The following is a 20,199-nucleotide window of genomic DNA, read 5'->3' as shown; positions in this document are numbered from 1 at the left end:
CCTATACACATAACAAGTAATAAGTACACAATGCTTAACTATAACTTCGCTAAATACATAGGGTACCAGTACTGAGTCGAAGTGCAGGGATACGAGGTAATTGAGGGAAATATGCACATATAACTAGGAATAAAGTGACTCGGCAACAGGATAGATAAACAGTAGCAGCAGCATATGTGATTAGTCAAGAGAGTTATTGCAAAAAGGTCAATGCAGATTGTCAGGTAGCCACCTGGCTAACTATTTCGCAGTCTTTTGGCTTGGGGGTAGAAGCTGTTCAGGGTCCTGTTGGTTCAGGGTTCTGCGGTAGCAGAGAGAACAGTCTATGGCCTGGGTGGCTGGAGACTGACAAATTGTGCCTGGTATGGAGGTTCTGGATGGCAGGGAGCGAGGCCCCAGTTGCCGTATCAGGCGGAGATGCAAGAAGCTGTTTTCGGTCATAGGAAATGGTGGAGACATTATGTAGCCATGTTGATTTTATTAATTTATAAAAAGGAATTGGATGGACATATTCTAGACTGTAAATTGAGTTAGGTTGACACACTGTTGGTTTGAAATAGCACATTTCCAAACAGTGGACCATAGAAAGCAAAGTGCTGTTATAGAAAATGATTGACACAGGGGTTTGAGAGGCTGACCCATTGAGCAGGACAGCGACGACGGCTTTGAGATGTGAAGGAATGCCATGCTCTTTTCCTCTAGCCTCGACAATCGAGTGGCAATCAAACGTGAGAATTTAACAGCGGCCGAGTGGACCCCCTTGACAATAAGAGGCTTTCCTCTTCCGAGGCCCTAATATGTGTAGAAATAAAGTTGATCACTTCCCCAGTCAATGGGGGACCTTGAGGGGAGGGATGACATGTGTGCCCAAAAAAAGGAATAAAAGTTGAGCGCTCACCCAAGCCAAGCTTTGACCCTGTGCCTTCCACTGATGCTTTGGGACAAGTGCAGCTCCACAGCTCTGTGACGGAACGCCGCAAGGCATAGGGGAGAGGTTAACCCCCCCCACACTGACCTTCTCTTCCATCCTTACACAATGAACAAGCTCCTCTTTTTTGGATTCTTTTAATTAACACTTGCATTGAAGCTTCTAAGCATTGGGGAGCGATGCAGGGAAATAATTCTCTCAGCCCCCCTCGCTGGCTCTCTTTCTTTCCCTCTCTCCCTCTTTCTCTTATTCTCTTTCTGTTTCTTTTTTTCAGGCAGTGTTTGGATTAGGTCTCTGGCTGTGAGTGAGATAATTACCACTGACAGCTGCACTGACGGCACCCAGAGCCCCAATAGCACCTTGTTCAACAACTCTTTGATGAAGGGGGACAACAGAGCCTGAGAAAGAGAAAATAAAGACGAGGAGAAGAGAAGAAAAGAATAAAGAAGCCCCACCCTAAACACCTGTTGGTCCCTTTTCAGGTTCCTCCTTGCTGCTGCAGATATGTCACTCCTGATTAGGATCAGGGGTCCTGCACCAAGTGTGTGAGGTTCACACAGGCAACTCTGATCACCGGCTTCTCCACAGAGAGTCACAGTGGGAAAGGAATGCCGGTCTGCTGCTGGATCAACAGCGGGGTGTTTTACCACCATGTAGCCCTGGCACAATTATCGTATAACCGACAATCATGGACAATAACCGTGAACTCAAATAAATCGTCAAACTTCTAAATAATTCCATTTTAGGAGAAGGTGCATTTCAAGCTCAAAAAAATTGGCAACTGTGGCCATTTGCCACATTACTCCAAATTCCATAATTGTCACATGCCTACAACTATGCTCACAGACTTGGGGATCCAAGAAGTGGCCAAGATAATGAGGAACACTTTGAATGATTTTTTTTTTAATGTATTAGAGCAATCAATGCAGGGGTGAAAGTAAATGAAATGTCTTCCCGGCACGGGACCTGTGTTTGTGCTCACACATGCACCCAAAAAAGTGGGCCTTATCATAGAAATACATATATAATCACTATTAATTCCATAGGATCTGTGTGGGCCAGGTCGTAAAGATTTTACATTTAACTTTTACAACTTATTACCTTTTATTGTGGCAAACACAACCAGTCATGTTCTCTTCCAAATGTGAAATAATCACTTCAAAAGGGCTCCTTTACTAGGCTACCAGTGCACATTTCATCCTCTAGAACAGTGGTGAATAGAAGACATCTGTTACACAAGACACCAAAAAGTGTAATGACATTTGGCAAATGTCATTAGGCCAGAAAGTATGCGTATACTGCTGTCCGCGAGCGTGTTGTCGGCCACCCATCTCTGCCTTCGCAAAATGTGGAGCATAGGCTATACCACCTGTTTTCAAGTCCATTCGCTCATTTTTCATGCCTCTGACATACACTAATGACAAAGAATTGTGTAATAGCCTACTGTTTTTGACATTTTGTTTGAATTATTGTGATAGCCGTACCGGTAAAACATGAGCCTAACCCCCCACTATCTATTTTTCTGGGACACGGTACCAGACCGCCTTACTTTTAGCCCTGAATCAAAGTAGCATTAGCAAATGTATTTGGTCATTAGAGGGCGATGGATAGAGACCGCCTACACAGTCTCTCCTCCAAAGAGCTCATGTCCCCCTCACAGAGTCTAGGCCCACTGAATGTCACCTAAAGACAGCAATCACAGGGGGCTCTCTCTCAGCTTATCACTGAGCCCTGTCGCTACGGCAACCAGCAGGCCCCAATAAGCCTGCACGGGCCTGTCAACTAGAGAATCCATTAAAAGCCGGGAGACTCGGCGACGGGCGCGGAGCCCTCTGAGAGTGGCTGCATTAATACATTAGCAAACACCATGAAACACTGGATAAATGTCAGCAATTATGGCAGCAGAGAAAACAAGAGTCTAATAAGGATGTCCCACTGTCTGTCAATCACTCCCAAAGGTGCAGGATCGCCCTGTCAATCAGAACGGCCAGAGCGCCTACCGCCTGGCTGGGCTTGATTTCTCAGAGATGTGAAGGAAGGAAATTGTAATAAGAAGGTCTCACAACAGACCAATCATCTTTCACACCAAGGGAGTCAACGGCCCTTTACCTCAAGGAACAACTGTTTCCTCATAAATGTGCCTTTATTGGTTTTTCATCCCAGCCAATCCCAAACATCTTTTGATTTGAGCATCAGCTTCATCATAATGTAAGGCACCATGGATATAGGCTTATACTGCCAAATGAGCATCACCCTATCATTTCTGTGGCCAGGTTGCTTGCATTTCCCTTTACTCTCTGTGATTATATTTCACTTCCTTTCCATTTGAAATATCAAGTTACCTCACTGAATCACATTGCCAACCAAAACAAGAGGTTTCTTCCTGCTCGGATGTCATTTTTATGTAGGCTAACCTTTTGTGGCGCTACACACAATGAAGGCACAGTACCAGGGACGTGAAGTACGGAAAGAAATAACTAAGTTCTCCAAAAGTAAGCTCCTACCCGGTTTGCTTTCATGTACAAAAAAAAAGAAAAGCATCCCAACAATCTTAGAACATTTCAATTTGAGCGTAAAGCACAATTATAAAACAGAAGTAGGTCAAATAAGTCAATCAATTAGCTGCTAAATCTATAAATTAGACAATTCAAAGCCTTATATTTTCAACATTCACAAGGATCTAAATGAAAGTGACTCTTGGCAATTGGTTGCCAAAAGGCTGTGTGGGTTGGAGTGGCTGGCAGAGGTGGCGCCCAGCGGAGCTTGTGAAATGATCTTTAACTCCAGAGAGCTGCTCCAGCAGTGTACAGTACATGACTATGCCATCACCAATATAACGCCTGTAATCTAACAAATATGTAGATGTCGTTTATCGGTGACTGAATTTCTTCCTCCTCATTCACTTGAACGTAGACACTCACGCAATAATTTCTGATATTGCAACGGGTCTTTAATTATAAAACTGTCGGGTGGTAATAAAACCTCTTGGTTTGAACAATATTGATCTACAAATTGAATAAACGTCAAATTATTACACGTTAAAAGGGAATTCTGCCCCCCCCCCACCCCCCCACACCCCACACAAAACAATAAGTGAAAGCATACGCTGAGAATAATGAAAGCAGAGCTGAGGAGTAGTCATCGATTCTGACTCCTTGAAAATGTAATTTGAAGCCATGTTTATTGGTACAAATCCCCAGAGATGAGGTGGGGTTAATGAGATCTGCAATGAAACAGCCAGGCTGGCATGCAAGGGCTTTTCTGTGTAATGCTCAGAGAGACAGTTCAATAAGGGTCTGGAGAGGGCCATTATTGCAATCAAGGCTTTTAATATCTCTTCCCAGGAAACATGGGAGCAGAGAGCCACCTTAGCCAGGCCATGGCAAGGCACATGCCTATGACATACACCCACTTTCTTTTAATCCCCAAGCTACCTTAGCACTTTGGTCAAGTTAAGGCTCATTGATAAGCAGCCTCACTCATATGCTGGGAAGTGAGAGATGGTGGCTTCAAAGGGCTGTGAAGTGACATTGTACACTTTACTGGTTTCTGATTGGACTTGATTTCTCAGCAAGAGTTATTAGTGCCCGTCGAATGAAAGAGATGGATAACAATTAAAATATACAGTGTACAAAACATTCTCTTTCATTGAAATAGTCTAAACAGGTGAATCCAGGTAAAACTTGTGATCCCGTATTGATGTCACTTGTTAATTCCACTTCAAAATCAGTGTGGGTGAAGGGGAGGAGACACGTTAAAGAAGGATTTTAAGCCTTGAGACATGGACTGTGTATGTGTGTCATTGGGTGAATAGGCAAGACAAAATATTTAAGTGCCTTTAAACAGGGGTATGGTAGTAGGTGCCAGACGGCGTTTCGTGCTCAACAGTATCCCGTGTCTCAAGAATGGTCCACCACACACACCTGTGGGGAGAATTGGAGTCAACATGGGCCAGCATCCCTGTGGAACGCTTTCGACACCTTGTAGAGTCCATACCCCAACAAATTCAGGCTGTTCTGAGGTCAAAAAGGGGGTACAACTCAATATTAGGTAGGTGTTCCTAATGTTTTCTACAACGTCATTTGAGAGGTTGCCTTTGGCCACTGCGTTTAGCTTTAAGACACACAAAGAGCAAACAATTTGGAACAAAAAGGAAGTAGAACCTTTTGCCTCAGCCTTACAGGAAAATACATGGTTGCAATGTTGGCCTATTTGCTTTCACAAGAGCAACCAAGCAGGTCCTAAAAGCTTCACTAGAAACTAAAAAACGGTGCAGTTATTTTTCATTCAATATGTCAAATATAATTTTTGAATGTAGATGGGAAAAGAGAGGGTTCCCATCAAAACCAAAAAACACTTACAGAACAGGTTACTGAACTCTGTACTATTATATCTAAAACAGAAATGTTATTATATATTTTAATCAGGCAAACCCAGTTTGGTGTAGTGAAGATGCCATAAAATACTGTAATAAGAACTTATACTTCAAAAAGCAAAGATTACATTTAAGGCACCAACAAAATGTGTACACAACAACACAGTTGAATATCCATCCATACAATTAGCATGGGAACATATAGGCCTAAGCTGTCAAATAAAAGCACGGGGGGGGGGGGGTTCCTCAGGTCTTCGTGTGAGGACCGCTTCTGAGCACTTTGACTAAGTTCAGCTGAATGGCTGGGAACCATGACCCCAGGCAGGAGAGGTCAGTGACACTCAATGATGTGAGCTTTAATGTCTACAGACAGAAGGACATGGGGGACAGTCTTTGACAACTTAATTAGTTTCAACATCTGGGCAGATGGTTTCAGCATTGAAAACATTGAACAGTTTCTCTCAATTGGGATTCACTACATATTGTAAAATAATAGGCTTTTGCCGAGCCTTCATGGAAAAAACTAACAGGGCCTTGAACCTTTAAATCATGACAGCTCAGCAGATAAAGACCTACATGTCAAATGGGCCTGTTAGAAGACCATCTTTGACGAGATATATTGTGAAATGAAAACATGGGAACACATTTTCCTCATGCATTTCAAGACTGTCGGTAAACAACAGCTATAAAAAGGCCAGAGACAAAATTGTCGTTCCCAAGAGACATGGTGTGTATTTCTTCCTTACTGAATCAGATGCCGAAGCAGGCCAGCCATCCCATTGTTGGTGTCGCACTGGGATGTTTATCAGGTCTGAAACATTCCTCTTCACCTGAAAAAAAATGACAACGGCAAATAATTATGAAAATCATTTCAGGTTTATCAAACGTGAAGCAAACAAATTTTAAAACAGCAAATATCAGTAAGTAAGCTGTACAAGACTATAAAAACAGTAAATAGACAAAACATCAGTGTGTGCTGTCGGCATAGCTTCCACAGTTCCTTCCACACCTTCACAGGCGACAGAAAGATAGCCACACACTTTAGCATCACAGGGAATAACAAAGATGGTGGGAGGGCACAATGGACAGAGAAAGAGCCTCCATGTTATCTGCATTCTGCGGATGCCTCACTTAATTCCCAGGAACAACAGAACCACGCTCTGAAATTAACAGTATTTCTCTTCTCCCATTCATGCGCGGTGTATTTGCACTTAATAACATTCCGTGCTTTTAAACAGTTAGCAGCGTCCCCGAGCGACACGCTCAACCGTCCCTGGCCTGTTGGTTTAAAGCCCAACGCCAGCCTGATGTGCAGTGGCCAAGGGTGATCAAAGCAGGCGTCGTCTGAGCGTGTTGGTCGCTGGATTCTAGCGCATTACGACTGCAGAATGCACTACCCTGCGGGGGCAGATACTGATGTTGAGCAAACTGGCCATTGTGGTGGAAAGCTCCCTCCACACACAGCCAAATCCTCCCTCTAACACTCAGAGGGAGATGTATCTTTGGTGAGACGGAAGGCTCGTGCCCATAGACGTGGAAACTCCAAGAACGTTACAAAAACAGAGGATGCCAAGCAAAGCATGCAGCGCTCACACTGGTCTATGGGGAGTGTGTGAACTCTCGAGTTCAAAATGAGCCTCTATTACATTTTCAGACCAATCTGCTAATATCAAGTTGATCTAATGCAAATTGCTAGTTAAGGTATAAGACAGAGCCCCAACATCTACCACCATTTCAGAAATGATTGAGGAGCAAACATCCCTCAGTAGAGTGCTTATTTATATTTATTTTTCTTACATTTTTTCAACTGAGGACAAGTGTTTTTGTTGGGGTTGTCACCTGGTAAGAACCATCCTGAACCTGCATTGGTAAAAGTTTATACATAAGAACTGACATGGGATCATGATATTCAAAACTCATTCTCTCTTCTCTGAAGCAGGACGCAAGTCGAAAACACATGCAGTGGGGTCAGGCTGGGTGGCCAGTGTTATTATAGAGTGTAATATCCATGTTTGACCAGAGGGCTACAGGGATTTCTCCTCCGAGTGCTGACCGTCAGGCAGGCGTAAACACTAGCGCCCAGCCTGTAATGAAGCGTCTCCAGTCAGAGCTTAAAGCAGCCTCAGAGAAACAACAAACTAATGCCCATACAGAGGTCCTGATGACTGCAAGCAGGCCATGGCACCTTAACCAGACCTACTCTATCAGGCCAGCCCAATCTCATACTCCTATACACTCAGTGTACAAAACATTAAGAACAGATGCTCTTTCCATGACAGACTGACCAGGTGATGATGTTAGATCCACTTCATCAGTATAGATGAAGGTGAGGAGAACGGTTAAAGAAGGATTTTTAAGCCTTGAGACAATGGATTGTGTATGTGTGCCATTCAGTGGGTGAATAGGCAAGACAAGATTTGTGCCTTTGAACGGGGTATGGTAATAGGTGCCAGGCGCACCGGTTTGTACCAAGAACTCAAAGCCGCTGGGTTGTTCAACACGCAACCGTTTCTTGTGTGTATCAAGAATGGTCCACCGCTCAAAGACCAACTCGACACAACTGTGGGAAGCACTGGAGTCAACATGGACCAACATTCCTGTGGAACACTTGACACCTTGTAGAGTCCCAAGCCCCGATGAACTGAGGCTGTTCTGAGGGCAAAAGGGTGCAACTCAATATTAGGAAGGAGTTCCTAATGTTTTATACACTGAAAATGTTAACTCCAATATTTCACAATCTCACAATTTTCTGACTTGAGCATAGTAGACAGAACTTCAAGGAGACAAAGAAAACAAGAACCTATAATGTTATGATTAGCAAGCAACTGAAATTTGACATGTAAACAAAGTAATGTTTCAACAAAACTACTATGAGTAAAATATAAGGGGAGTTGGGAAATTACTGAATGAGTGATTAGGCTCATCCTGTTTGCTTATAACGACCATATTGGCTAATTCTCTCTGAAGCTGCCCTAAAATCAATATAAGACCAGGATAAAACTTTCGTTATTTACTATTATTTATATAATTTGTGCTCCAAAGGATTAACCGATACTCTAAAATCTGTGGTCGCCTTCATTCTTCATCAATCACCAAACATTTCTGTAGGAATGCCAACGAATACCAGCCATTCAGATTTTTTACCAGCAAAAATATTATTGGCCCGTTATTTTTTATTTTTTTGTGACGGGAGTCGTTTAACCAAAATATGACAGATGAGATAAAATAAAAAAATACACTGCCTCTTACTTCTTATGGCTGGGGGGGCAATATTGAGTAGCTTGGATGAATAAGGTGCCCAGAGTAAACTGCCTGCTACTCAGGCCCAGAAGCTAAGATATGCATATTTTTAGTCGATTTGGATAGAAAACACTATGAAGTTTCTAAAACTGTTTGAATGATGTCTGTGAGTATAACAAAACTCATATGGCAGGCAAAAACCTGAGAAAAAGATCCAACCAGGAAGTGGGAAATCTGAGGTTTCCAAGTCTTTGCCTATCCAATATAGAGTGTAACATTTTGTCCGATTGCAATTCCCAAGGCTTCCACTAGATGTCAACAGAACCTTGTTTCAGGCTTCTACTGTGAAGGGGGAGCGAATAAGAGCTGTGAGTCAGGTGTCTGGCAGAATGCCATGAGCTCTGTTCCTTTCTAAGGGAAAAGAAATGGTCCTGTTGGAATATTATTGAAGATTTATGATAAAACATCCTAAAGATTGAATCTATACATCGTTTGACATGTTTCTACGAACTGTAATGGAACTGTCGTCTGAACTAAGTGCCTGCGACCTTGTGAATTTGGATTTGTGAACTAAACGCGCAAACAAAAAGGAGGTATTTGGACATAAATTATGGACTTCGAACAAAACAAACATTTATTGTGGAACTGGGATTCCTAGGAGTGCATTCCGATGAAGATCAAAGGTAAGTGAATATTTATAATGCGATTTCTGACTTCTGTTGACTCCACAACATGGCGGGTATCTGTATGGCTTGTTTGGTCTCTGAGTGCTGTACTCATAGATTATTGCATGGTGTGCTTTTTCGATAAAGCTTTTTTGAAATCTGACACAGCGGTTGCATGAAGGAGAAGTATATCTTTAATTCCATGTATAACGCTTGTATTTTCATCAACATTTATGATAAGTATTTCTGTAAATTGATGTGGCTCTCTGCAAAAATCACCAGATGTTTTGGAAGCAAAACATTGCTGAACATAACGCGCCAATATAAACTGAGGCTTTTGGATATAAATATGAACTTTATCGAACAAAACATACATGTATTGTGTAACATGAAGTCCTATGAGTGTCATCTGATCAAAGGTTAGTGATTCATTTTCTTTCTATTTCTGCTTTTTGTGACGCCCCTCTTTGGCTGGAAAAATGTCTGTTTTTCTGTGACTAGGCACTGACCTAACATAATCGCATGATATGCTTTCGTCGTAGAGCCTTTTTGAAAATCGGACACTGTGGTGGGATTAACAAGTTTATCTTTAAAATGGTGTATAATACTTGTATGTTTGAGGAATTTTAATTATGACATTTCTGTTGTTTGAAATCGGCGCCCTGCACCTTCACTGGCTGTTGTCAAATCGATCCCGTTAACGGGACTTCAGCCGCAAGAAGGACGGGGGGTTACCACTTGAGTAGGGATGGGCATTCCGGCTTGTTCAGTGAGTCACCAAAAAGAGACAGCTCTTTTGGCTCCCAAACGGCTTTTAAAAAAAATATATGTTTTGTATATTTTCAAGTCAAACAGTTTGGTATTAAAACATTTCTAATTAAATTATTAAATGAAATCACAATACATTTAAAAATGAATTGGTTTATGAAAAAGGTCATAAAACATTTGCATTTAAAGTATCATTTTTTTATGTATATAAACAAAGTGCTTATAAATCTAACCAGTCAAAACTAACACAATCTGAACAGCATAATAGAATATTGCACCATATCAAAGAAAAATAATTTGCAAAACTGCAGCATCCCACTTAAACCATTAAACTGGTCCCGCTTCTCTCTTCTTTATTGCCATGTTATAACCAGCAGCACACAGCAATGTGGGCCATATTTTGCTGTTATGAGAAATTCGCATTCAAAAATGCAAGCTGCCTCACTTAAGGGGCTGATGCAGTTTCTTCTCAGTAATTATTTGTCCTGTTTTCGTGAAGACCCTCTCAGAGGGAACGTATGTGGCCACTATGCAGTCTCCCTGTCATGACTTTAGTAAGCCGTGGGTAGACCGAGGCCTTGTTCTTCCACCAGCTCAGAGGATCTGCAGATCCTATTTGGAGGAGCCAAATAGGATCGGACATCCATTATGGCATCTGCTGAGGGATTCCTTCATGCTGCATCCCCAGTTGCTCTCTCGTCAAACAGCAGACGTTTGTGGCACTACTGCTGGTGCTTTTGCTCCATCTGATCCCTCTTCTTCCTGTTGCCCTGGTGCCTGAGCCAGCTGGGACTGTCCCTCCCTGCTGCTGAGGTTATTCTTTGAAGAGCCTCAATTGCACTGGCATCACTGCAGGCTAACTTCTTAAACCTGGGGTCAAGAGCAACGGTTTCTGATAGCACATGATTATATTCCATTCTGTGGAACTTTCTGTCCATTGATGAACATAGGGTGTCCAACTTGGTCACGTCCTGTGGTTACATTTGCTTCTCTCCGGCGACTGGCTGTGATTCGCTGCAGACCCTTACACAGGACTATCATTTTTGAGGCTGTCACAAAGCTGAGAAGAGAGAACAGTAACTTATTAGTTCAGGTTCATGTTTTGTCTTCTAATACTACATTCTCGTCTACTGCTCATATAGATATGTAGTAATAGCTGCTTACTGTAGCTCTCTCCACTGATTTCCACAGTGACCTGCTCAAAGGGTTCCAGGACTCCGCACACCACCTCCTCCCATTCCTTCTGGGTCAGAGCATCAACAGGTGCATTGACAATGGCCAGGGTAGAGATCCTTTGACTCAAGAAACCGCTTCAACATATAAAATGCTGAATTTCATCTTGTAGTGCAGTCTTGTTTAGGCCTTAGCTCAGGCATCCCCATCTGGCGTTGTGTAGACTTTAGTTTTTCAGCACCTACTGTGCTCCTGTGGAAGTATTCCACAGCTGCTTTCACTTTGTCCACAGTGGGCTTCATCACCTTCAGAGCATCTTACAAATCAGGTTGATTGTGTGGGCAAGGCATGGATGACGGGTCCATTTTACTTGCCATTCTCTGGCCACTCTCAACAGTTCCTCTGCCAAGTTCTCTGAGGTGTGTCTGTCGCCTAACTCAAAGCAGTCCAGAAGACAGCTAGACATTGAAAAATCTTCAATGAAGTGACATGTAACCGACATTTAAGAAGTGGTTACCCTTGATGTCCAGCAGTCAGCGGTAAGGCAAATTGCAGTAGCTTTTTGGACTCTTTCCCACACTGAAGCCTGTGTGCTCTCGAAAAGTTGTGGAATAAGAGATTGTGAAAGGGTTTTCCTGCTTGGAATTGTGTACATTGGATTTAGACTATGGCTATAATTTCTAAAACTTCTGTCCTCCACGATCGAAAATGGCTGGAAATTGGTGGCAATCATTTTAGCCAATGCAATATCAATTTGGCCTGGTCTTGCTACAGACGGACTTTGGCATAAACTGGTCCATAGAACACTGCGTTGCTGTGGGTCGCGGAGTACACATACTTGACTGAGTGGATACATCTCCACGTGTGCAGGTGCTGGCTCCACCACCATCACTAGCAGGCCCGCTAGTTTGTCGAAGCTCCGCTACAGCTAGCTTCAGTTGGGTGCACAGTTCGCATATGCCAGTGTAGCTTGTGTGTAGAACCAGCTTTATATGAGATTTTGTTTTGGCAAATTCTACTGTGCTCTAACATTGTCGACATCATTAAAATGCATCCAAATGCCACTGTGCTTCAGACTCTATTTCCAGCTGTTTTCACAGCTGTCCTTCCTCCCTCTCTCCTCGGCTGCTAAGCGTGTGGCTGTTACTCTGAGCAGACAGTCAGAACAAATGTGTGCGTGCACTTGAGCAGTTAGGCCAATATATATATATTTTTTTCGCAATTAGTTAATTCAAATAATTTAAATTTAAATTATTCATACATATATAATTTAAAAAAAATATATTTTTATAATTAGATTTGGCTCTTCTGATATGTGAGCCGGCTCCCAACGTTCACCTACAAGAGCCGGCTCTTAGAGCCTACTCATTCGCAAACAACCCATCACTACACTCGAGTCATATTGGTGCCTGTGAGATTGAGTCTGACTAGAAGCGTTGTCTTCTCTTTCCTAGCAGTTGAAACTCAAACATAGAAAAATAAGCAACCTTGAGAACAAAACAATGTAAATGGCCAATAAAAACAATTCTCACTTCAGCAGACGTTTGTTTCAAGTAACTTAGACAAACTGTTATGCCTGTGCGCAGCGCAATAGGCTACAAAGGATTCGTAGTCCTTTTGACTTGTGCTATTCATTTACCAGCTATGAAACAGAACAGCACAAGTACTTTGAAAACAGCTACTGAAACATTTTATTATAAATGTATTCGCACTGTGGAGCCCTGACCACGAGCCAAAGTGGCTGGTAATAGACATTTTACCAGCCAATAACAAAATCAACTCGCAGGTGGCAGGTGTTAATTTAGGCCTGTCGATAGACCTGTGTTTTTGTTATTATGAGCAGGCCATGGTATTTTAATATCAATGAGTATTTCACCTTCTCTGGTCATAGGAACAACATGAATTTGTGCCTAAGGCAGACGTGGTGCGACTCGAGTTTCACCATCAAGAGGAAGACTGTGTCCCCTCTCTCCGGTCAGTCTCACCGAAGGAAGGAGAGAGCATGGACCATGAGAAGCGGATCCTCTGCTGCCATTTCCCTCCCTCCCTCCGCTGAGACTAATGCCGTGTTGCAAACAACTGTGGACTTGGAAATCTGACTTCAGTGCGTTCCAGACAAATGGGAACTGGAGAAAAAAAACAAGATGGGAAAAATTGTTTTGAAAGGTCATCCAACTTCGACTTGAAGTTCATTGATGTCATGATTTATCAGTTTTTTCCAAGATCCCTGTTGCCTCGAAAGCACAATGACCATCAGATGCAGGTGCCATCAATCCAGTAAAATAAAAAGTCAAATTAGAAAATTATTTCAATTTATGCTAAGCTGTGCCTCGCAAGTGCTATAGTACCTTCTCTTTTGTTGTCAAAGCGCAAATGTTGAAATATATTATGGTCTGAGAAGAACAATACTGGCAGGCCAGGCATATAGCCAATATGCTGTGCTAATGTATTCAGCCTACTGGTCAAACCTCATGCGTACAGAACTGTTTTCAATGGGTTAATGTTACATTTTTTAAGACACTTTAAAAAATATTTTTCTGGGCAGTAGATCGACATGCTTTTTGACTGTGAAAGTGATATGGACTCAGAAAAGGTTGGTGACCACTGCTCTAAACTATGACATCTTAACTAAATAGAAGAATTGAGATTTAGAAAAATTGTTATGTTACGAACTACATCCTCTATAAAAACAAAACACTTGTTCAATGTACCTTCTTAGGTACAACTTAGAAGTATCAATCTATGGCAGTGAATAAGAATGCATAAGTGTGTTCTGAAGCACCACAAGCACAGTAATAAACAAGAGCTGAATTAATTACATTGTCTCAAAGTAATCTGAAACTGCACTTTTCACAAGATCAAACTATGCAGTGAAATGCAGTTTGTGATGTCACCACTAGATATCTGCATTTCTATTAAGTAGATTCACTATAGTGCTTCACAACAGTCAAATGTCATGTAAAGAAACACTAAGGCAACCTGGTAATGAGAGCTTGTTATAACAGAAAACAATTAGCCAGATATTTCACCGGACATATGGTGGTGAGAGGAAGCCCAGTGGCCGGCAGTGGGAGAAGATGGAGCGACATGGATTTTGGCTGACATTGTGCTAATTTTCTCATTGATTAAACATTTTGTCAATACAGTTGTTTCCAAAACAAAAATCTGTTATGGACAGAGTGGACTAAGTTTTGTAGACTTTACCCTTTGCCAAAGTATACATTTTTTATATTTTTTAAAATTTTGTTTTATAAATGTGTTGTTTAAGGGTGCAAGGGCAAATTTAGTTATTGAACACAAGCACTTCAGAGTAGGAGTTCCCTAACGGAAATAGGCAAATATATACTAGAACACGCAAATAGGCTCTGCTTGCTTGTTCTGCCCACTATGATTAATTTAGTCCCATTGGAAAACGGCAGGCTGTGGTCGATCTTGGATTATTTATAAAAATCTTTATGACAGGCAAAAACACAACTTTTTAAAAATTATTATTATTATTTTTTACTTTTTCCACATTGTTACGTTACAGCCTTATTCTAAAATGTATTAAATAAAACATTCTCAGCAATCTACACACAATACCCCATAATGACATAGCGAAAAAGTTTGACATTTCTACAAATGTATAAAAAAATATATATATATTTTAAAAGTATTCAGACTTTTTGCTGTGAGATTTGAAATTGAGCTCTGCTGCATCCTGTTTCCATTGATCATCCTTGAGATGTTTCTACAACTTGGACGCCACCTGTGATAAAAGGTCCACCTATATAAGGTCCCACAGTTGACAGTGCATGTCAGAGTAAAAACAAAGCCATGAGGTTGAAGGAATTGTCCGTAGGTCTCCAAAACAGGATTGTGTCGAGGCACAGATCTGGGGAAGGGTACCAAAACATTTCTGCAGCATTGAAGGTCCTCAAAAACACAGTGGCCTCCATCATTCTTAAATGGAAGAAGTTTGGAACCACCAAGACTCGTCCTAGAGCTGGCCGCCCAGCCAAACTGCGCAATCATGGAAGGTCCTTGGGCAGGGAGGTGACCAAGAATCCGATGGTCACTCTGACAGAGCTCCAAAGTTCCTCTGTGGAAATGGGAGAACCTTCCAGAAGGACAGCCATCTCTGCAGCCCTCCACCAATCAGGCCTTTATGGTAGAGTGGCCAGACAGATGCCCCTCAGCAAAAGGCACTTGATAGCCCGCTTGGAGTTTGCCAAAAGACACCTCAAGGACTCTCAGACCATGACAAACAAGAATCTCTGGTCTGATGAAACCATGATTCAACTCCTTGGCCTGAATTCCAAGCGTCACGTCTGGAGGAAACCAGGCACCATCCCTACGGTGAAGCATGGTGGTGGCAGAATCATGCCGTGGGGGTGTTTTTCAGCGGCAGGGACTGGGAGACTAGTTAGGATCGAGGGAAAGATGAACGGGGCAAAGTACAGAGAGATCCTTCATGAAAACCTGCTCCAAAGCACTCAGGACCTCGGGCTAGGGTGAAAGTTCACCTTCCAACAGGACAACAACCCTAAGCACACAGCCATGACAATGCAGGAGTGGCTTTGGGACAAGTCTCTGAATGTCCCTGAGTGGCCCAGCCAGAGCCCGGACTTGAACATAATCAAACATCTCCGAAGAGACATGAAAATAGCTGTGCAGCAATGCTCCCCATCCAACCCGAGCGCTTGAGAGGATATGCAGAGAAGTATGGGAGAAACTCCTCAAATACAGGTGTGCCAAGCTTGTGGCATCATACCCAAGAAGACTCAAGGTTGTAATTTCTGCCAAAGGTGCTTCAACAAAGTACTGAGTAAAGGGTCTGAATACTTATGTAAATCTGATATTTTTGTTTTTGATAAATTAGCAACAATTTCTAAAAAACAGTTTTTGCTTTGTCATTATGGGGTATTGTGTGTAGATTGAGGGAATATTTTTTTAAATTCATTTTAGAATAAGGCCATACCCTAACAAAATGTGGAAAAAGTCAAGGGGTCTCAATACTTTCCGAAGGCACTGTATTTCAAGTCAACTGCAAAAGTAATTAGCTGATAACTGAAAACATTCATGCACAAAAATGCTCGCTGCACTGGTTTTAGTCACATATTCTAATTGAGCTTGCCAGCCTGCTAGCTAACAATCTTAACACATGAATGCAAGCACATGGCCTAAATGATAATTGGCGCAGATTAGTCTAGCTTTTTGCAGATTGCATGTTTCAGAAAACGAACTAAATAAGCCCACTAACATAATAGGCCCAGACAGTAACAGTGTTATTTTTGTATCAAGGATGAGTCTGTGTTTACATTGGCACCAGACCAGCGGTCGCATATAAGTAGCACAGATTGATTGCTTACTAGCTAGGCTAACTACTTTGCTGGCTAGGAAAAGCCTAGCTACAGTAGATTGCTGGCTAGCTAGCCAGCTAACTGTAACCCAGCGAGCATGTGATGAGGACAGGCCTGCTTACTTTGTGAAGTGTACTATTGATTATTTACTTATTCAAATACACTGTCGCTGGCAAGCTAATCAGTCAAACCACCATGCCCACGCATTCTCATGTTGTGACTTATGGGCTGAATGATGTTCAATGGGCTGCTCGTATAGCGCCCTCTTCAGGTAGCCATTGAAAGTTTCAAAATGACCGCAAATGAGTAGACATTTCTTCATTCTATGGCTAGAATATTGGCGCCTTATCTGTGGGACAAATATTTCTGTAAAAGGCTAATATCGGCCGATAACGTCGGTCAATATATATCGGTCGGGCTCTACTATTGATATCTGGCTAAATAGAACCAACATTAAAGTAAGAACCAATTCAGCCTTTTTTATATCAATATCAAATCATTTCTGGGTAACATACATACCTTACTGTAACAGTTGACCATTTAAAAAATGACAGTTTTTTGCTAAAAAGCCATTTAAGCCACAATTTTGTTAAGACTGTCTGGGAGTGGTCTGAGTGGGGAGGGGAAAACTGAAAACTGTTTTTGGCAGAAAGGTTTGTAATGCTTTGTTGTTGGTCAATTAACCAATTTACTGCCTAAACCCGAAACACCCAGCCATGCAAACCTGCTGATTAGAAGGTACTGTGTAGATTAGTTGCTCGTTGAAAATACAATCAGGAAATAACCCAGATAAAAAAATAAAACTGTTTTAGTGTTGGTTTCATCAGCTGTTGTACAATATAATACTAAACAATTGACTCCACTGGGCCTTTCACAATTCACCATGTCACCTCTATATACACTAGTCTTTTGCTGAGCATTCCAATTAGAGATCATTAACAACCCCCCCCCCCACCCCCCAAACTCAGTAAAAAAGTTGTACTTTCACCAAAGCACTCTACTATTACTACTGCTGACCAACGCTGTATTACAATCAGGTTTTTAAAAGTCCATCCCGTTACTAGTTAGGCCAGTGATATTAACACACTGATAACAGTGCTGTCTAATGCTGCCCCCTGTCTTTCAGAGAATTGTATTCACTTTCAAGAGCAGTTTGATTCGGGTCTGATTTGACCAGATTATTAGCACACGAGGTTTGCGGCACGTTAATTGGAGAGGACGAGCTCGTGGGAATGGCTGGAGTGGAATGGTGTCTAACACATTCGGATGGCAATGTAGCCTGTTTTATGTCCCCCCACCTGAACAATGGAAATAAAAATCATTGTAATCCCCGTTCAGCAGGTAAAGCCAGATAAGAGTTGAGTCTCCGGTAGCTTACTTTTATTCTGGTAAAATCAAAATTTTCAACTGTGCATAGATAATAATAACCTAACAAATTGCATGGGTTGTCACTCAACTAATAAACCCTAATATCGCGCAAGCCATTTCACCATTTGAATGCTGAATGTGCTACGCAGATGTGCAAGATCAGGCACAGGCCACCTTCCTCGCGTTGCTCAGCTCGCAAAGCTGGGCACAGTGCACAGTTTGACCAAGCGACATATTCTCTTGGGTTGTTCGGCATGCAAAATGACTGGTAGATCAAAGACTGTCACAGTTACATGCTAAATTCGACACAAGTAGAGGATGCATCAATTGTAAAAAAATAAATAAAAAAGGTATTTTCGGAAGGTAGAAAGTAGTATGAGCTGAAGATTGGAGTGAATCGGCGATTCTTAAAATTTGAATTAATTTTAAGACTGACGCTACATTTGGAAACGTTAAACGTCTGGGGACCGATAGGGTCGTATCTTAAACATTTGAATCGGGGACCGATGCATATCGGTTAATTGTTACAGATTATAATTCATAATATAACAGACAAGTTGTACTATTTCTTAAAAGCTGCAATATTCAACTTTTTGGTTGACGACCAAAGTCACTTAGAAAAGTGAGTTATAGATCTGTCACTCGCATTGAAAGCAAGTATGAGAAGCGGTAGATCTATTCTGTGTGCACCATTTCTATGCTTCCCGTTCTTTAGTTTAGTTTTTGCCTCTTGTACTTTCAGTTTTGGACACCAGTGTCAAACAGCTGAAAATGCAGAGCGACTTCTGCATATTGCACCTTCAACATATAGCCTAATAGCCTAAACTCCTTTATGTATGAGTAATAACCAGAGAGATGTTCCTATAAGAAGGTAATAGCAGTTAAAGACAGGCAGACAATGCAAAAAAAAAAGGTTTAATGTCAAATGCTTTGCGGCTGTGTCATTTTACATAGCCTACTTTGTCAGGACAGATTGAAAATGAATTATCCACTGTAATTACACATATCTTAAAAATAAAGTGTTAATAACATAACACAAAGAATGTCCCTTCCCTGCTGTTAAGGCTGAGACCAGCATGTCCTCGATATCACAGTGCTTGGGGCGATATACACAGAAACATTAATGATCTAATCATTCTTAATGCCAAGTACTAGTAATCCTTGGCTGGAGCAAAATCAAAGAGAAGAAAAGGTTGCCGTTAAACAGTCACAAGCTCTCCAGCACCAGATGCCTTTCTTTCAGTCTCTCCCTCTCCATCTCTCCCTCTTTCTTTTTTGTCCTCCGTTCATCTCTCCAGCTGCAGAGTAGAAACGGCAGGGGCTGGAGAAATCCCCCGGACAACTCGTCTGGTCACGGACACTCCAGACCCATCGGCCACCCCTATTCTACCCGCCACTTTCCTGGCAAACATTTGCTCTCCAGCTTAGCGTACCCCCACATTTTGGCTGGGAATGCCAATCAGAGCCCAAGCCCCGAGGCCGAACTGTGGCGAGCGAGGGGAGCTGTTCCCTGGGAGCCACAAGGCAAAGCCAGAGCTTTTGGAAAAGACAAACAAGAGGACAGGATTCTCTCCCCATTAATATGCACAAGCAGACACCATTGGCTGATCCTCAACTAAGACAAAAGTGGATGGGGGGGGGTTTGCAGTGGACTCCATATGTGGCGGTGTTGGGGACTGAATGGGCAAATGGGAGTGGCCAGCATCTTTGAATATGGTGTTGCTTCTTTGTTGCGTTCTTATTTGGTGTTTCAGATCTCCATCATAACCGCAATAAAATCCCTTAGAACTTTCACTTGGCAAGTAAATTAATATATACAAACAAAACTACATCATTCCCTGAACTACTTACTTTAAGAATTGAATTTTGTGAAGTATTCCAAAACCCTTTGATGTTCTTTAGGCCTGGCACTTGTCAATACAAATAGCAGCTTTCCACCTGTAGCGATCACACTAGTCGTTGAACCATCACCTGCATTCTGACTTATGTTCTACAAATTTTGATGCAAAAAAAAAAAAAAAAAAAAAAAAAAAACTTTCACCAAACAGTAAATAAGTGCCCAACAAGCAGTGAACCACAGATAGTGGTACAGGGGTAAAGGTGCTGGGCCTCATTTTCTCTTTTCAGGCAACAGAATGCCTAAAGACAAGCTTGCATGAGGACATGGAGGCCTGTTTGAATTCGCTTTGTTCCCTTTCCAGCTCCCCCACCAAGCTACCAGCCCTCTTCCTCCTTTCTTTTCCCCCTCACACCCCTCTTCACAACAGGGACCCCTCCTCAGTGTTTGTAATCCCAGCAGAAACACTTAAGGTTCACAGTGGGCGCTCATCAAAACCATCT

General features: G+C 42.0%; 1 protein-coding gene across 2 annotated transcripts in view; it reads right to left on the bottom strand.

The window, feature by feature from the left end:
* The window catches only part of LOC135556414 (FAS-associated factor 1-like), an 89,038-nt gene that overhangs the window by 44,226 nt on the left and 24,613 nt on the right, over positions 1-20,199 (bottom strand). For both annotated transcript variants that reach the window (XM_064989607.1, XM_064989608.1), the window contains exon 8: positions 6,050-6,133. In XM_064989607.1, the coding sequence (XP_064845679.1) occupies positions 6,050-6,133 (84 nt within the window). The remainder of the gene's footprint in view (positions 1-6,049; positions 6,134-20,199) is intronic.

Source organism: Oncorhynchus masou, chromosome 15, assembly GCF_036934945.1.
Source record: "Oncorhynchus masou masou isolate Uvic2021 chromosome 15, UVic_Omas_1.1, whole genome shotgun sequence".
Classification (NCBI taxonomy): Eukaryota; Metazoa; Chordata; class Actinopteri; order Salmoniformes; family Salmonidae; genus Oncorhynchus; species Oncorhynchus masou.
Note: the sequence above shows the minus strand (reverse complement) of the source record. Positions and strands in the feature narration are given on the sequence as shown.